We start from the raw sequence: 19055 nt of genomic DNA, 5'->3' as shown, positions 1-19055 counted from the left end.
GCAGCAAACTCCCCCAGAATCCTATGAGTTTAACTCATATAATGTTAGTATCTTGTACCCCGGGCATCTCATGCTTTAAAAAAAAAATAACCTTTACCTGCCCTGGGCTCTGGAGGGAGCTGTATTGTAACCTCCTGGACATTTAATATTTAAAACGCCTATATCCCCTAAACAAAGCATCAGATTTTAAAAAGCAACTACATGCAATTAAAATGCACAAAGAAAACATCGATAAGCGCAGACTTGCTGCTTTAAGGAACACAGGAAAGTAATACTTGCTCTACCATTTGTAAAAGTAATTTAATCGTTTTTAATGTATTGAATAGTTTTTACAATTTTAGACCTTACCTCAGAAAACCCCAAAACAAATATATAAGCTCTTTTCACCCAGGTAAAGTTAACAGATAAAGGAAGGTTGCTGTGGAGTAATTGATCATTTGAAATTATTTTGAAGCCATCAAATCTTTACATCAATATTTTTTCTCAAATTCAAATGTGCTGGGGGATTTGATGAAAAGGAAAATAAGAAAAAGATGAGTCTTCAATGGAGAAGTAGTCAGTACGAGACGTTGTAATAACATGGTTGTATTTCTATGTACACAGTGCTATATGTAAAAGTTGGCAGGCTCTAACAGCTTACGGTTCACGAGGATATTGTTACTAATGCGTGCAAGTCCATAAGAAACCTTTCAGAGCCTTTCAGCACATCCGATGTGTCTGACGAAGTAGCACAGTTCAGTAAATCTGGCCCATAAAGAGATAAGTTACTTGCCCAAATTCACAAGGAGTAGACAGGGGCATTTGAACCAGATATACCTTCTTCAAAATCCATGTTCTTACCAGTAAGTCACTCTTTCAGACTCTACACCATAGACATTCGGGCATACTGTATGTATTGAAGATGAATTCTGTGGCAAATATCTGTATTCTATGTATCAAAGAACCAAATCTCATTAAAAATGTGTAGACATTTTTCTTTGATGCGTTTTGGTGCAATATCTTTTAGCCTTCGAATGGCACCACTTTGGCCTTGATACATAGCCCCCGTCAAATGATAGAAAGAAAGGGACGAGAGGATTGCACATTAGTGATTGTCCTACAGTGGCAGGCTACTTATCAAGAAACCATATTCCGTCTCCATTTGAGGAGATAGTGTAGGAATCTGCAGTTGACAGCCCAGACGGCAAGATGCCAAAGTGTGAGTGAGTGTGTCATAATTCTCCCTGTTCCTTCTGAATCCAGCAAAGACACACAACAAGATATTGTCTCACCCAGGGCTTTTTGCCAAAAGGTTCCCCAGCCATGCAAAACTAATTTATCAGCTACTATTATCCGGAATTGCCAAGCTTGGTTCTTATCTTTCATGGTCTCACGTTTTTGGTTTTCTGACATCTTTCTTTAAGTAGTGACCTGGTAATCAGAGCTTCAGGGCCGTCATGCAACATTTACAAAATGCGGTAACAATATAGACCTTTTGTCAAAGGCACTTTCAGCTGCCGATATCCAGTACTAAGACGTCAGCCTTAGCCTTTCCCTGCCATGCAAGGCACGTTTGTCTTCCTAAGAACATTTGGTCATTTGAAAGTAGTTTTGGAAAGGGTAAAACGGGTGCCACATTTTGTAGGTCTCTTACGCTAAGACGGGTTTAAAACCCTGCTTTTCCTACCATCTACTACTTTAGTGTAAGAAAAAAAAAAGATAAACAAAATGTATTTTCAGGTTGTATTTACGTTTCTTATCCAGATCACATAATTCACTTTGATATGCTGCAATAATGATTGCATTTTGAGGATAACGTTTTTAGTTCTTGTTGTATGGATCAGGTTTTCCCAGTGCTAGCTTAGTAATGTTGATCTTATTGCTGTGCCCTTGTAATCATAGTTGCTTTTTGTTTTCTTTTGCATGTCCTCACAGAGTATAATAAATTGCACACTACCTTGTATTTGCTATGATCCATATAGAGAATGACTTTCCAACCTAAGGTATCCTTTCCCAAAATCCCTGGCTGCAGTGGAAGCACTGTATGCTACAGTAAGACAGGGGAGAGCAAACTTTTGCAGCTGCGCCCCCCTGCCTTCCCTCCGCTGGTGCTCGCGCCACCTCCCTTACCTTAATGCGGCGTCAAATGATGCTGCGGGGTCATGTGACGTCACGCCACATGTCCCGCAGTGTCATTTGACGTGTGTGAAGTCACATCACATGACCCCGCGCCGTCATTTGATGCAGCGTTGCCATGGACACGAGTGACACCGGCAGAGTCAAGGTAAGTAATAGCATTTAATTTTAATGCCTGAGGGAAGAGCACAGGGCCCCTGCAATGGCCCACGCCCCCCCCCTCCGCCCCCACCCCAGAAAAATCTCCTGCCCCCCACTTTCTGCACCGCTGTGCTAAGAGATGATGGGGAAAGGCAGGATTGCAGACATGTCTGAGACATGTGAATATGAAAGCTTTTGTCACTTTTTTACCCACCATAAAGTATTTAATGTGTGGTTGAAACCAATCCCAGCTTCAGATTCCAACGCCAGTATAACCAGAAGTCAAAACAACTGTCTGTGAGTAGGTTTACTGGCTCTGCACTTCTTTAGCCAAGGCTGTGCTGAAAAGCTGTGTAAGGGCCGTTTTACAGTGGCGGGCGTGCGCTACGCCGTGCGCGCGGAATTTTAGTTGGCTGACGTCAGTCAGCCTTTCTATAGAAGTGCCACACGTGCGCACGGCAGGGAGAGGGGAGCCGACATACAGCGGCGAAGATGAAGAAATTCATATTTTCGCGCCGCTGCCTGCGCTCAAATGTATGTATTAGTGTTTATGTGTGTGTGTATGTATGCATGGATGCGTGGATGTGTGTTTGTATTGATGTGTGTGTGTGGGGGGGTAAATAATTGCACAAATAAAAATAAAATTAAAAAAAATCATACTTAAGACTTAATTTCACTCACACAACATATACACACATATACACACACATACACACACACATACACACACATACACACACATATACACACATACACACATATACACTTGCCTGCAGCTCCCGGCTCTATATACACGGAAAGCATGCGACACGTGTACGCGCGTTCGCATAGGAACGCGCAGCCGCACGGCCGCATGCTGTATAGAACGGGCCTAATATGTAGGGATACGCTCATAGGGCTCCATGTTAAAATGGATTAGAAAGAAAAGATGTGTGCTCATGCATGTCATTTCCCAGAATCCCTGGTTGCAGTGGGAACACTGTATGCTGGGTGATAATGGTGAAAGGCAGGGTTGCAGATCTGTCTGAGACATGTGAATGTGCTCACAAGTGGTATTTTTATTTGCTGCACCTAAAGGTGGAAATGTACTAAAAACTTATTAAATTTTTTTTTAAATGGTCCAATTTTTACTAAGCATTCTTCTGGCAGAATTCTTTTTTTAATTTTTTTGGCCATAAAATCCAAAGCCCCTCTAACAATGAAAGGGTTAAAAACAAAAATGAACACTCACCAAAGTAGCAATACAGTTGTAGCAGGCACTACGAGGTTATCACCGCACGTTTTGGCGAGCACCATTGAAAACCATGGTAAAGTGTGAGTTGTCTTCTTAACGCGTGGAAGTTTTACTGTGTTTATTTCTTGCACGTTAATGACGGTAATAGCATCTGCTACAACGGTAATTTGAGTACTTTTCACTTTATTGGCGGTCCTCGCTCTTCGACGTTTCCCTTTTCGACGAACGGCATAGCCCACACTTTATAATGCATGTCAATGGGCAGTCTCCTGACGCCAAAACACCTTATACGGCGCTCACCGATCCTTTATAATACAAACCAATGGGCAAAAAATGGGTTTCACTTTACGATGATTCACTAGCCAATGCTATTTATAAGAGCGCATTGTGTTGGATAACCGAGGACACATATAGTGTAACTCCAAGTTACTATGTTGCTGTGTCACAGTGTCAGTGTCACGTGGTTATTACTGGCTCAAATTTTTTTGGCTAGTAAAAAATGATACGTAAATCTTAGGCCAATAAAAAAAAGTTATATATGTAAACCAGAATTAGTAAAACCATCTTTAATAAAAGAAATGGGTCAGTGGAACATTCCCAGTCAGTTCTACACCACTTTTTCTAATAATGTCCCAATCACTATAGGGAAGGTTCTTGCTTATTTCTAAAAAAAAAAAAAAAAGAAACTCATAGTCCCTCTAAGAACCACAACAAAAACAGTCCAAACTTTAAGCCTAATTAGTTTGATCAAGCTCCTTACCCCTACTACACGCAGCTCGTATCACCTGAGATCTGACTCCAAGAGGCTGTTCACAGTCCTGAGGTTCATCAAAGTATCCGGCCGCTCCTCCTTCTCTTACCGTGCACCTCACAACTGGAACAATCTACCGGAGACTCTCACAGCCGCCACCAGTCTAAGTTCTTTCAAAACTAAAGCTGTCTTGCATTTTAATCTGGTCTGTAACTTGCATACGCCTATAATAATGGTATCTCTAACTGTCCTGAAATGTCTGTAAATTCAATGTATAAACTCTATTCCCTTTATGTAACCATGTATTTGTAACCATGTTTCTGTCGTCATAACTCTGTGCCCGGGACATACTTACAAACGAGAGGTGACTCCCAATATATTATTTCCTGGTAAAACATTTTATAAATAAAATAAATACGCCTAATTAGTTTGATCAGTCAACTTCTACATTTGAAATAAATCTAATGACTCTGACTAGCGGGTCAGAGAATAAACTCAAATTAGTACAGGAGTCGCTAGAGCCAAGAATGATTTGAAGAAACTTTAAATGAACAGAGATTAGACATCAAGAATCTCAATCTGTGCTGAAAGGATTATACGCTAATTACAAAACTAAAACATTAAACCACGGGTAACAGAAATATGCAGGCAAGTTAATGACTAAAACAGCGTTCAAATGTAAGCCAATTAGTTGAATATCCATGTCAAATGGCACCTCGAGTATACAAAAAAGTAGACCAACCAGCTGTCTTTTTTTTTACCCAAATAGGAAATATCTGTAACTAGGAAAGTTATGAATTATTAAACCACAATTGCACAAAGCTGTTTGATTCCTAACGCTTTTGCCACAGATCTGTTTAAATGTGAGGATTCTAACATTTGTTCAGCGCTTCATTGGGACACTATACTAGCATAATAAAAGCCCACTAGTACGCATTATAAGTACCCCTTTTTTGCTTTTTTTGCTTTTAACTTTAAAGGCATAATCCTTTAATACACATTAAGAGATGTTACCTCTTTAGAAACTTTTTTTTTTTGGCAGTCTAGTGATTTTCAATCATTATTCCATACCAAAGATATACCTGCTTTTATTTTCATTTCTTTACCAGTGGAAATTATAGTTTTACTTTCTGTTCTGTTCTGATCAAAAGTGTATTAACTGATTTTGATGTAGTGGTTTAAAGCAGCAAAACATGTGAAATCTTATGTGTTTATGTATTTTTTTGATAAATCAGTTCTGCAGTATTAGATAATAGTGACTGGTTTTTTTTTTTGTTGTTGTTTTTATTAATCTCTTAATGCCATTTTTAATTCATTTTAAAGCATCCCTTGATTTCTATAACAGGTTTTAGCCCACCTCCCAAGCAGTGCAAGATATTTGCAACACTTTCCTGTTTGTGATAATTTGTTGCAAATGTTCCCAGCAGTTTGAGCTGCAAACTGTAACAATAGATAATGGTACTTTAGTAATATAAGGATGCTTTAGATTTATAACAGGAACACCAAACGATTGACGGCTTAGGTAACAATGTAGAATTATACATTGTCACAGTTTTTACATATGAAAAACAAGGGAAAAAAGGGGGAAAAATAAAAATGGAAAGATAAGTTACAAAGAGTAAGAAAAAAACGTTAGAAAACATTAATGGACTGACTGCATTTCGCTGGGTGAGACTCACTCCAAAAGAATGACACTTGACTTGCTTGATCAGAGAATTAGCTTTAGGTGAAGAGCTTTATGTTTGCAAAGGTTTTTGGATGGACAACGCATGTTGTTTAACTTTTCCAGTGCTCTGGTGCTAAAAATCACAACTATAGCATTTAATGACATCTATATACAAGTAGGCTTTAAATCACGATGTTACATTTATTCGGAGACCAAATATCTTTTTCTTACAGCTGAACTTTACATGACTGCTCGTTGCTTTACATACCAATGTTAGTATTTTTATCACTATTAGGCCATGTTCCCCCCTTGGGCTATGAAGAAAATTCAGCAATAAAAGTTATAATTTTTAAAATAAGATATGTTACTTCATTTCACCACAAGATGATAAGAGCCCGAGGAAACAATTCAGGAGATTAAAATATTTTTCAGTTCAAATAAATCATGCACATACTCTTCAAATCAAAAGGGAATGCGCATAGCAATGATATAGTAGGTGCAACCCCTAACAATAAGACAGCACATCATTGGGGTAGATATTCCAAGCTCCGTTAAATCTGGGCATCTAACGTGACCTAAATAGGCACCGTCTATTAGTTTTCCTGGGTCTCACGGGTATCCACAAATCTCAATACATGTAAAACCAATGGTTGCTAGTGATCCCATCAGCATACGCTTAACGCCATGTCAAGTTAGCACTGCCTTACCCAAAGGTAGTGTTACTTCTATCCGGTCCCTAAATATTTTTTTAATTAGAGTAAAAAAGAAGACAAGAGAGGTAAAGAATCCCGGTAAATAATACTATGGTTAAATCATACCAAAATGTGGTGTTTATACTTATCCAGACCCTGTAAAAGACTTATTTCAAGGTCTTGATGTAACGCCCCCTTTTGTTATGACCTAACTAACATAGTGTTAAATCCCCGCGTTAACTACTGTATAAAGGATCTCTGTGGCTATGCGTTGTTAGAGGGAACACCTCTTGCCTATCATTAGCACTAACGGCCATTATAATGACGCATGGGCTTTTTACAGCTGAAAAACGCACTTAGCGCATTGTTACTGAGCTTTGAAGATCCCCGTTACCAGTTAACGTATCGTTAAGTACAGTATTTAACAGACTTCTGAGGATCTACCCGCATGGTGGATCCAAACCGGCCACAGCTCTATTCATAGCCAATGACAAATATACCAGATTACATACTGCAAGGCATTGCTAGATGCCCCTTCTTAATTACTATCCTTAAACATTGTAAAGGGCGTGTAACCATAGCACACCTCTTGATCACACCCTTTTGACCACCGTTGCCCAGCATTGCCGTTCCTGGCGTCTCTGTGCCCTACATTTTATTTCAATGATCTCCTGACCATTTACCCCATCCAGCCACCCCACCACTGGGACAACATACAGATTTTTATTTTCATATATTTTTTTGTTTATGTTTTCGGATATATATTTACTTTCAGACTTTTTTTATGCGTGTACGTTTATCAATATTATATTGTGTTATACTCCAGCATGGATAGAAGCTAATAACAGTTACGTCTAAAAAACGGAAGGAGCATTATAAATGCTAAGACGTGGATCTCCTTAAAGGAGCAGTCCCTCTTAAAGGGTAGAATAAATGCTTTGTAAACAGTTTACCAATATAAATATATGGGGGGGGGGGATATCTACATGTGACACTCCTCTCTTAGGAGCAGTGGTTAATGCCCGCTAAACCCAGCAGATATAATTTAGGCAAAGAGATAGGAACACTGCATGTAGATGTAAATTTGTATACATCTCATTATAAAACTGCATCCACCTCTCTTCCCTTCTACAACCATTACCCAATGGCCTCATTAACACCAGTAGGGCAAATGTAACGCAAAGCATCTTAATACAATGAAACAAAGAGGCAACTTGGATACGTTTTTGGTTCAATGCATATTTTCCTTTTCATTACACATTTCACCTTTATAGTTTCCTTAAAAAGAAAGTATGCTTGTCCCTGTCCCCATCATGTCATCCTATTTATGCATGGAGTCCTAATGTACAGTAAGTGACTAAAAGAGGCATTAATGCACCCCCTCTGGCGTTGAACCATCAGCAGGTTTTTTACTCCTCTTAGGGTTTTTTCTTCTTCAAATGTGTACTTCATTCATTGCATTGAGTAAACTATGAGATGGTAAAACAGCTCTATTGAAAAGCTCATTCACTTAAGCATGATGAACATTGCCTCCAGTAGATCATCAAGCAGTGCATGCAGTCATTAGCAAAATTACACACAACTCCCGCAAGCTCAGAACCCAAACCCACCACATCATATATATTTGTGTCTACAGGAGGGCTACTAGGATTGTGACCTCATGTATATTACAAAAGACAAAATGCCCCGAGTGCTACATCCAATGGCAAATTATATAGTTAAATATTTATGTCGTTAGCAAAATTACACACAGGTGCTATAATAGAGCAGGCCCCTTTATAGACTGTGGCCCAGATTTAGGGAATAAGTCTATATACGCAGAAGTGGTCAAATCAGTCCGTTTTCGACTGAAATTCTCTGTAGACTTCAATGGGGATTTTCAGCCCAAAATAGTCCAAACGGCCACTTCAGCATATATATAATATATGTCCCATTCACTTAAGTTGCATCGTTAGCAAAGCTGGCCCTACTGTATGTTATTTTTGCTTTGAGGGGTTTGGCGTTGACCAAACCCGTCTCTTTTTCTGGTGTACGAAATAAACTATGAATGCCACATCACCTTGCTCTTGTAATTTCATTTTCGTGTCAATTGTTTACAGGTTTTGTGCCCAGCCAGGAATTGGTAACTTCATCAATAATGCAAGACCAGTCAAACATGAAGTTTGCTTCCGGATCTCTGGATAGTGACTGCTCCCCCACCCACCAGCAAGATGAGGGGATGCTGGATCAAACAGGCTCCTCATGCTTGCAGATTGTAAGTAAAATTAATATAGATTGGTTACATTTTGGTTACACATTCTAAGGGTGCAACAATGTAGTGGTATTTTGGGGGGTGGGGGATGATGAATGGAGCTAATAAATGCTGATCTTTTCTTATGGTAATCAATCTAAGAGGGTCATTGTGCAGTTATATCTATGAGCAGCTATTAGACGTACAGCAATGTCCACATGTCCTTGCGGCCAAGATCTGGTTTAAGAGACAAAACAATGCAGAAAGTTTATAACGCTATTTTTATAAAATACAAACCTTTTACAGTAGCCAAATGCATGAACTAATCCAGTTATGATATTGTCAAACTCCAAAAACATGTGTTAACCAAAAGATTCCCATTGGTCCATCGCAGAAATATTGCAGGATAGCTACAATTTATGTCAGTGGCATTTTTCCTGTAATTGGCACTATAATAATTGTTTGTTCTTGTATAGCGCTGCTAGTTTTACGTAGCACTTTACAGAGACATTTTGCAGGCACAGGTCCCTGCCCCGTGGAGCTTACAATGTGTTTTGGTGCCTGAGGCACAGGGAGATAAAGTGACTTGCCCAAGGACACCAGGAATTGAACCAAGTTCCCCTGCTGCAAACTCCGTGCCAGTCAGTGTTTTTACCCACTGAGCCACTCCTTCTCCTATTGCAGTTAAATGACATTTCCCAAGGTGAAATGCACAAGGACTTTATAACTTTTAGTGACCACCTGGATTGTTCTCCATGACCTTCTATTTTCCCCCAGAAGTCGTACTTCATACAAGTACCTCAAACTCATAGTGATCATTTGAAAACTCTTTTTAAGGCGCTTTGGTAGTAAAGTGTGGGAGATCTCTTCATCTTCCATTGGTCGAGAAAATTGTTTGTTTTTTTTAAAGAGAAAATATAACATTTTCAGGAAATTATGAGTGAGTCTCCACATAAATAGGCAGAGCTTGCTAATATTCTCAAACTATGTGATCCTAAGGTGCCCCACTAAAACAGTGTGTGATATCTCCATTCTGTACTCAACTCCTTGTGAGTCCATGTGGTTACTATAGTTAAACTAGCACACTCACACCTCTATTTGTATTAAACCTTATGTGGTACTTATTTTACCACATCACATAAGAAATGGTCCTGTTACCACAAGGTGCTGTTGTAGCGTGAAACGCGTCGGAGGAATGTTTTTGGCCTCCGTTTTGGTATTATGTGTTAGTTAAACTAGTTTATTAGTTTTTTTTGCTGCTCTCGCCCTTTTTGCCTCTTTCTATATTCGCTGTTAGGAGTGTGAATTGCTCTTTATGTCATCCTTAATCATAGACAGGTTTCATTTTTCTGTACGTTCTTAAAAAAAAAAAAAAAATAACTGAGATCAATTGAAAAAGGAAAAACCCACAAATGAGGCAGCATTTTTAGTACAAACTTTCTAACAGCACAGCATGCATATAAATGTTGGTCAATCATCATTTAAATAAAAGTACATACATAGAAACGCTGTAGGATATTTTGAAATAACCTAGACATGTAAACAGTGCATTTTTGCAGTACAGGAAATGTATCTGCAATGTTGTTAATACACAATAGTGTAACATTAGTGCAAACTATCAAAATAGCAAGATACTAGTAAATAGAGGATTTCTTTTTCAAACAGAAATGCACAACATGTTTTTTTGTTTAAAGGTTATATACAGTAGTACATTCACTGCCTTGGGCATCTGTTATCTGAAATATGACCCAAAATATCCAGGAAAGCTCTTGGTTTCCTTTTGCAGCTGTTATTTGATCAGCTATATATTAATAATGTTTTTGTAATGCATCTCCCAAATATATAACCAATCTGTCATTTTGTCTCATATTTGATACAAGATAAGGCAACTCCAAATAGAATGTAAAGAATGCAGCACTGCATTGACGTGCAAAGGAGAAACTCTGCCTAAGCAGTATAGTAATATAAATGCAAAAGGTTCAAGAGGTGGAATAATCACCCAATATACAGTAGTCTCACATGGCATACTATGTATGTATGTATGTATGTATGTAGCACCTTTTCCCCCACCCTAAGTGAGATCATATAGCTACTGGTGTATTCTGGTGCTGGTGCATAACAGTGAGGTAGAACAGAAGGCCTGAGAACTCTGTGATGGTATAGAGAGGCATCAGGAAAGGCTATCAGGGATGGTTCTTCGGTCAGCACAGCGCCTCCAGCCCAGGAGGATCCTGGTGCAGTCAGGATGAACCTCATAGGCAACTCTTCTTGTAGTCTCAAACAGCAGACATCATACAGAGATTATATAACTGGCTTTTATTGGTACAGTACAGTCATCACAGGCTGTATTCCCGGAATGCAGTACCTGAAGGCTTGAGGCCTTGAGTACCCCTCTTCAGTATATATTACCCCCTAACAGGACAAGGCCTCAGCCCACTCCTGTCCAGGAGAGGCTTACTTCTGCGTCCTCATAGCAGGGAGGGCAGCACAGAACTAACTCACAGAACCCTTGCTCTAACCTGTAGAGGGAAACCCCCTCCTTCCCATGGGAGTGGCTTGTAAGCTGTCCTATCAGTCATAGGCCCCGCTTGTAATACCAGGCTACTCCTGAAGTTTATTAGGTAACAATACAACCAGGCCCTGCGGGATTTGTTTCCAACACTGCCCACTCTTTACTGGGACTTACAGTGCTAGAGGGGCCAGAGAATTAGTAGCCTAAGAGGACTTGGCTCTCTCTCTCTCTGTCTCTCAACTGTGTATAGCACTGATGAAAAAAAAAAATATTCTGTATATTAAAGACTGGGATGTAGCTTATGTCAATTGAAGAAAACACACTTAATAAGGCTAAAAAGGAATTACTGTGGAAAAAATACTTAAATTATATGCAAGTCCAAGCAATATTAATGAACACCACAATGGGTCCTTTCGGAGTCACAGGCTGCCTTCTCTACAGGGAAAACTAAAAAAGGGGGAAAAAGAAAGAGAGGCGCACTCTCCTAGAGAAAAATTGCTAGAACAGTTTTAATAAAAAGATAAAATCAACACTGGTTAAACTCACAAACAACAGATAGTAAATTGCATTTATGAGTGCAATACTCAGTCTCCATCTCAGCTGCGTGGACTCCACAGCTCCAACTAAAGCTGAAGTGGCACATCACCACGGATCAAAGCTCCACCAAAGGACAGTCCGGATCCCCACTAAAAACTCAATTGGAGGAGAGGGGTGGATTCCCAGGCAGGGACATACATTGCCAGAGGACTACGTTTTGTGTATACCCGCGCTACTTCCGGTTTCTGGCTCTCGGGCGCAACACCATGCCGCAGATCCGATACGAGGGAGACCGTGGAGTCCGAGCAGCCAAGATGGAGACAGAGTATTGAGTATTGCACTCATACAGATGCAGCCACCAGTATCCGATCACTTGCCTGGGTAAAAACTAAGGCATCTCACAGTAAATGCCTCAACATGCCTCAACATTTCTGTGAGATTTCTGCAGCCAGGCTAATGGCCCATCGAATTAACAGCGCAGTGGTCCCTGCTAATTCAGTTTGAATGGGACTGCAGGGACCCCCATGGTGTTAATCCGATGGGCCATTAGTCTGGCTGCAGAAATCTCACAGAAATGTTGCAGTTTATTGGGAGATTGACATAGATTTTCCAAGGCAAGTGATCCAATACTGGTGGCTGCATCTGTAATTTAATGCAATTACCAGTACTGTCTGTTGTTTGTGAGTTTAACCAGTGTTGATTTTATCTTTTTATTAAAACTGTTCTTGCAATATTTCACTAGGAGAGTGCGCCTCTCTTTCTATATCTATATACATATACACACAGTGTACACATATACACACACACATATAGTACAGCGTAATAGCAGGCACACCACTATCACTCTCTTCTATACCCAATTTCTGGACAGCTAAAGCACCTGGGTGTTACACCATTTTTAGTGAGTGCCACTATAATCAATGATTATATATATATTTATATATATATATATATAATATATATTATACAGTGTGTGTGTGTGTGTATATATATATATATATATATATATATATATATATATATATATATATATATATAATATACCATGTGTGTGTATATATATATATAAATATATATATATATATATATATATACAGTGTGTGTGTTTGTGTGTTTTTGTGTGTATATATATATATATATATATATATATATATATAAATAACAATGAAAAGAAAAAGAAAAGCGTCACAACTCAGCACTCGAGTATACTCAGAACAAATATCAACGAAAATTATGATTTATTTAACAGCACAAATAATCAAACCTAAAATACAAAAAATATTAAAACAAACCCTGACATCCTCCTGTGATAGAATATGTATCAGACAGGGGAAATCCCCTATGAAGATACTGATGGACCCCTAATACCCAAGGCAAGGGAAAAAATGCCTATAAGCACAAAATATATGTAGAACAAGGGGTTAACAATAACCCCTTGAACCTACAAGGCCGGCCTCACCCCTAGTAAATATAAAACCACACAGCAAGCATAGATAACACATGCACCACCAAATTGCCTAATACATGCTGATGTCAAATACATATATTATATACATACACCGTAAATGCAGTTGGTATAATCAAGGCAAACCAGGCACAGTACCAAAAAGAGACTGTTAGTATGGGATCAACAATGGTTAACAGTTCACATCAGTTACCATAGTCCATCATAATTTTCATTGATATTTGTTCTGAGAATACTTGAGTGCTGAGTTGGGACGCTCTTCTTTTTCTTTTCATTGTTATATTACTTCTAGTCCCTAGCACCGTTAGTGGCTATTACATTACTAATTTAAGTACAGTACTCATTATTTGCTTAGTCTGTTGCAGGCAGTTTGTCTTGTTGTAATATATATATATATATATATATATATATATATATATATATATATATATATATATATAAACACACACAAACACACTCACTGTATATATATATATATATATATATATATATATATATATATATATATATATATATATATATACACACACACACACACACACACACACACACACACACACACTGTATAATATATATTATATATATTTATAATGCATATATATATTTATAATGCATTGAGTATATATGTAGTAGACGTATGCAATACATTTCTCTTTCATTAAGGAGGGCCCATTCTTTTACATACCACCTGGATCCAAAGAACATTGTTCAGCAAAATTAGCCTCTTCAGAAATCAGATGTCTCTTTTTTTTGTAGAAAACAGTTACACATTATTAGAGATGTATGACATTTGTATCTTAACTTTTTCCTTTTTCCATTGCTTTAAAAAATCTGCTGTGGCATAATCTCTGCCTAACAATACGCATCACATGTTAGAAACATCACCTGTGATGTCGTAGTGACCAAACAAATGTTGCAGGCAATGCCTTGATACATTTTATAACCACATTAGCAGGGATTCACAACAGCAATATCTAAGGACAAAAGCACTGGTGGACTCAAGATGTTTACTTAAAACTATTGTTTATTCATATTATTATTTTTTTTATAATTCAGTCCAATATATAACATACATATATCGAAAATGCAACCATTTTAATATAATACTAATCTGGGGGTATAATGATCCTCATTTACACTAATCTATGGTAAAGAGAATGTGATTATATTTTACATAAAAGTTTACCAAAACAATGTTCTTTGGACTTTTGCAACTTGCAGGATACAGGCAGCTATGGCGGCCAAACCCACAATTGTGACAGCCAGGGCGAAAGAAAGAATTCAGACTCTTCGCTGAGCCCCAATCTGTCACCCCAAGATCACATCCATGTGGGATTCCCCACAAGCAAAACATCTCCCAACGAGGAATTCAGAAGGTATAGCTGTGAAGACACCACAGCAAGGAGCTACAGCAAATACATCAAGGGCAGAAATCAGTATCATCCGTACAAGAGGCAATTCAGTGACGTTTTCCCAGATACTCTACATCCTCTGGCGCTTGCTGAGCGACCTTTTAAAAACATGGATGGGATAGAGAGTTTTGAAGTCGTCTCTGGACAATCAGGCCCAGAAGATACAGAGCACTTTGCCACACACGTTCCTGATATCTCAGCTGAGACAACATGGTGTAATTCCCTGCAGTACAACTCAACTCATGATGAAGGTTCACAGATGATGGTGAGCTCTCTTTGCAGCAACATAGCCAATTTTTTTTTTTGAAAGCACATTTATAATTAGGGGCTATGCTCCACAACGGGAAAAGAGCAAGGTGCTTTCTCAGCTCCCCCCTTTAAACCCACATTAACCGCGGCTAAATACACACTACAATTTACCACTATTAAAATAGGACAATAGCTATATAAGAAGCATTATGACTTTCAAGTGAATGGCTCTGCAAGAGATCACACAATAGGGAAATTCAGAAAACCGTAAGAAAATTGCAAAATAACTTATCTACATTATAGTATAAACTTTAGGGACACACAGAAGAATGTACAGAAAATTCCTCCTAAGCTCCTACTGTACGTTTTCAATTTAAGTGGAGTCAAACTTAAAAATCAGCAAGACTCTCCACGTTTGCCCTTTTCTGCATCATATTCCAGAGCTGAAAGCCCCCAAAAAGAAAGCCACTGTAAAATACACTACATGCCTTTACTTTAGAAATACCTCCATATAGACTGATTGGTTACAACGATGGGGAATGTTTTTCTCTCTGTCAACTCTACCCAAAGTGATTTTATTGGCCAACTTGGTGCTTTGATCTGTACAATCAGTGTTTGAAACATGAACCTGCTAAACATCTTAAATTTGTCATGTAAAGGGCGTTTCTGAGATATTCCTTGTTTGTTATTCTCCAAGGTGGGTCTCCCTAAATGTGTGACTCCATATAAAACTCTTTAGTGCCTTATTGCAGCTGGCTCTGGACTCTGCTGGTGGATAGCTGAGGATTCTGGTGTTTTCAATGTTTCAACATCCTTTGGGGCAAGTATGAAGGGCTCTTGCAATGGTGTTTGTGTGAGAGAGACATGGTAGGAGTTGAATGGATGTATTTGTGGTATCTTGGTAAGTGACTTGTCTGTGAGATTAAAGCTTTTGCTGTTTTCTAAACTAATCTATCTATGCTGCAAATGCAATATTTCCCTTTATCTGTTTAATAATAATGCATGCTTCAAACATTCTCTTGCATGGTAACTCCGTCATGACCCGTTACACGCATGCGCCTGTGTTACTTTTCTGTTTATTCGCTGTAAACATGATTTCAACTTAATTGAAGATCATTTTGAACAGGGCATTATTATAATGAAAAGTTACTGTATATCCTGGTGAACTGAGGAACAGGAAAATAAGCTTGCTGTAAACCTTAGATAAAATAAGGAACATGGAGTTATAATGTAATAAACATTATTAAAAAATATGATCACAATAAATATATTTTTATGTCCTTGATTTAAAAAAAAACACTTGGCACAACAGCGGCAGACATCACATTTGCAAAACAGTCATAGTAAATAAAAAAATATATATATATATATAATGGAAATATTACTGTGTGCTCATTTGCATGTTATAGACAGGTTTGCAGCCCTGCCTTTCACCATTATCACCTAGCGTACAGTGCTCCCACTGCAGCAAGGGACTCTGGGAAATGACATGCAAATAAGCACACAGTGCCACCTTTTGCTTCCAAACCATATGACATGGTCCCCTACATAATATATATAGTATATATAGTATATATAGTATATATATATATATATATATATATATATATATATACATATACATATACATATATATATATATATATATACATATATATATATACATATATACATACATACATACATACATACATACATACATACATACATACATACATACATACATATATATATACATATACAGTATATATATATATACATGCATGAAGATGAGAGGACATGCTGCCATTTACATTTCTATAGCTCTTCTTTCTGAATCATCTAAAGGCAGCAAAGAAGGAAGTAAGGACTGTTACTTAAGTAAAAGTAATGCTTCAGTTCTTGTAATGGGCCAGCATATCCTCTTGAAAGCCAGAGACCAGCCACGCACGTTCACAATATTTGCTTTGCTCTGGCACTTAATGGGTTAAAAATATGTGTGCCGAAGACTAGAAATCCTACCTGCATGTATTTCTGATGGTGCATTGCCCCAGAGGAATCAGATATTACCAATCACTCTGTTCGTCATACCTGTACTGAGTCACAAGGTGTCTTCTCTGTTTACAGACCCAAATTATGTTACACCGTTCATGATTTCTGTAAACAAAAGGACTGAATTGGAAGTAGAATTAGGGAAATGGATCTTTGCACAACAGAGGCACACAAAGAAACAGAATGATAGCAAAACGTCTCTCCATTAATTTCATGTAGATGGATTTTTTTTCTTTCCAGCTGGGGTCAGAGGTGAAACTGAAGCCCACATCTTTGATCATGCGCCAACAGGAAAAAGAGCAAAGGATGTACTGGTCCCAGTCACCCACACAACAGATGTACTGCACTCCACAGACATTTCCCCAGGTAAGTCAGCCATGCACTTATTTGACCATATGTTTCTCTACCTGTTCATATCAGTGAAACTTTAAGTCAGCCTTCAGAAGGCTACTAGTATTTATGTGCACCTCAGGCGGGAAGCAGTAGTTACCCAGAGCTTCAGGTTTGCTGCAGAATATTTGCTTCTGGCAGTGAAGGGGTCAAGTCACACACAAAAAAACATAGTAAAGCAACAAGATAAAGGTTGGTGAAGGAATGTCCCATATAAAGAAAGGGAAAAAATGTTGTTGACATGAAATCATTGTAGATGAACCGGATATAGATTGCAATTATCTTTATGACATATTCAGAAAGATCTGATTGTTGAAATAATAAAGCAAACCCTTATGTATTCAGTTTATTCGGCAAAGGCTTTGGTTTGATTAGTGACTGGCTATTCTTGTTTGTTGTTCTTGCACGTCTGGCTGTCAGAGTACAATTCTCAGCTCCCCTTTGTTTGTTTCCTGTTGACATTGGTTGGAACGCTAAGGCTCTGGCCAGTTGGAACCCTCTTAAGCAGGGTTGCCTCAAGGACCACCGCCAGGCCAGGTTTTCAGGATATCCCTGCTTCAGCACAAGTGGCTTAGCCTTTGACTGATTGAGCCATCCATGCTGATGCAGGGATATCATGAAAACCTCACCTGTTGGTGGCCTTTGAGGACAGGAGTTGGCCAGCCCTGCTCTTCAGGTTCTCTTTTCTTAGCTCTGACTGCATAGTAATGTACCATAAGGAGCAGTAGTTTTCTAACCTCTCCTCTGGGACCAGCTACACCAGTTGAGCAAACATGCGAACACACCTGATATATGTACAGTATGAATAGGATATTTGCTGGTAGCACAAGCAATGTGTTCTGATTAACGGTATGAAGGAGAGGTATGAAAACCCTTGATGTAGATGAATATAGTATATGTACATAGTCCTCTAAAAGACCAATGGAATGAGCTATATAACTTGATACTATCATTATAAAGGGGAAACGAAAACATGCAGGTATTTCTCAGCCGTGCTGGCCTGGTCAGAAACCGTCCCTTACCCCTCCCACCTGCAGGAGATGGTGGTGTCTCCAGGATCCACCTTCTGGCTCCTAATGTGCTGTAAATCCAGTTTGATTCAAGGGACATCCTGCCATGTTGGGTGAGGTGATGTGATAATACTATTTTTTGTATTAGCTGAGTACATTTGGACTCGGTAAAAAAAAAAAAAAAAGAAGATGTTTGTTTTAAGTCAGCCTTTTCCCAGCCTAGCTGCTGTCATCCTGTTCCAAATACAAAATTCAATTGTGTAGGTGTCTTGAAGCCAATATTCCTAAAATTATATTTCATTAGTGGGATTAAACAGGAACCTCCCATTCTGAAGTCCAGTGCCAGCAGTAATACGGCATGTTGGCAGAAGCCCTTCCGAAACTGTAGCAAACAAAACATGCCTTTGGTTCAGGAATAACAGGGGCGAGCTGTAACACGTTCTCCTCTAAAGTTACCAGTATCTATTCACCTGCAGACTGGCAGCTTGACAAGTTGTCACACTCTCCCCCTTACCATCCATAAAGAGATCTCTCCAACACTGTGTAAAGCCGTCTCACTGCAAGGTGTTACATTGGAGCAAAATAACTCACACATGAAACACTTTCATTACTACATTTCC

General features: G+C 38.6%; 1 protein-coding gene across 2 annotated transcripts in view; it reads left to right on the top strand.

Moving 5' to 3' along the window:
• The window catches only part of FOXN1 (forkhead box N1), a 53736-nt gene that overhangs the window by 13543 nt on the left and 21138 nt on the right, over positions 1-19055 (top strand). For both annotated transcript variants that reach the window (XM_075589270.1, XM_075589271.1), the window contains exons 3-5: positions 8699-8853; positions 14565-15020; positions 17276-17401. In XM_075589270.1, coding sequence (XP_075445385.1) covers positions 8699-8853; positions 14565-15020; positions 17276-17401 — 737 coding nt within the window. The remainder of the gene's footprint in view (positions 1-8698; positions 8854-14564; positions 15021-17275; positions 17402-19055) is intronic.

The sequence above is a fragment of the Ascaphus truei genome, chromosome 3 (genome assembly GCF_040206685.1).
Source record: "Ascaphus truei isolate aAscTru1 chromosome 3, aAscTru1.hap1, whole genome shotgun sequence".
NCBI lineage: Eukaryota > Metazoa > Chordata > Amphibia > Anura > Ascaphidae > Ascaphus > Ascaphus truei.
This window is presented reverse-complemented; position numbering and strand designations above follow the sequence as displayed.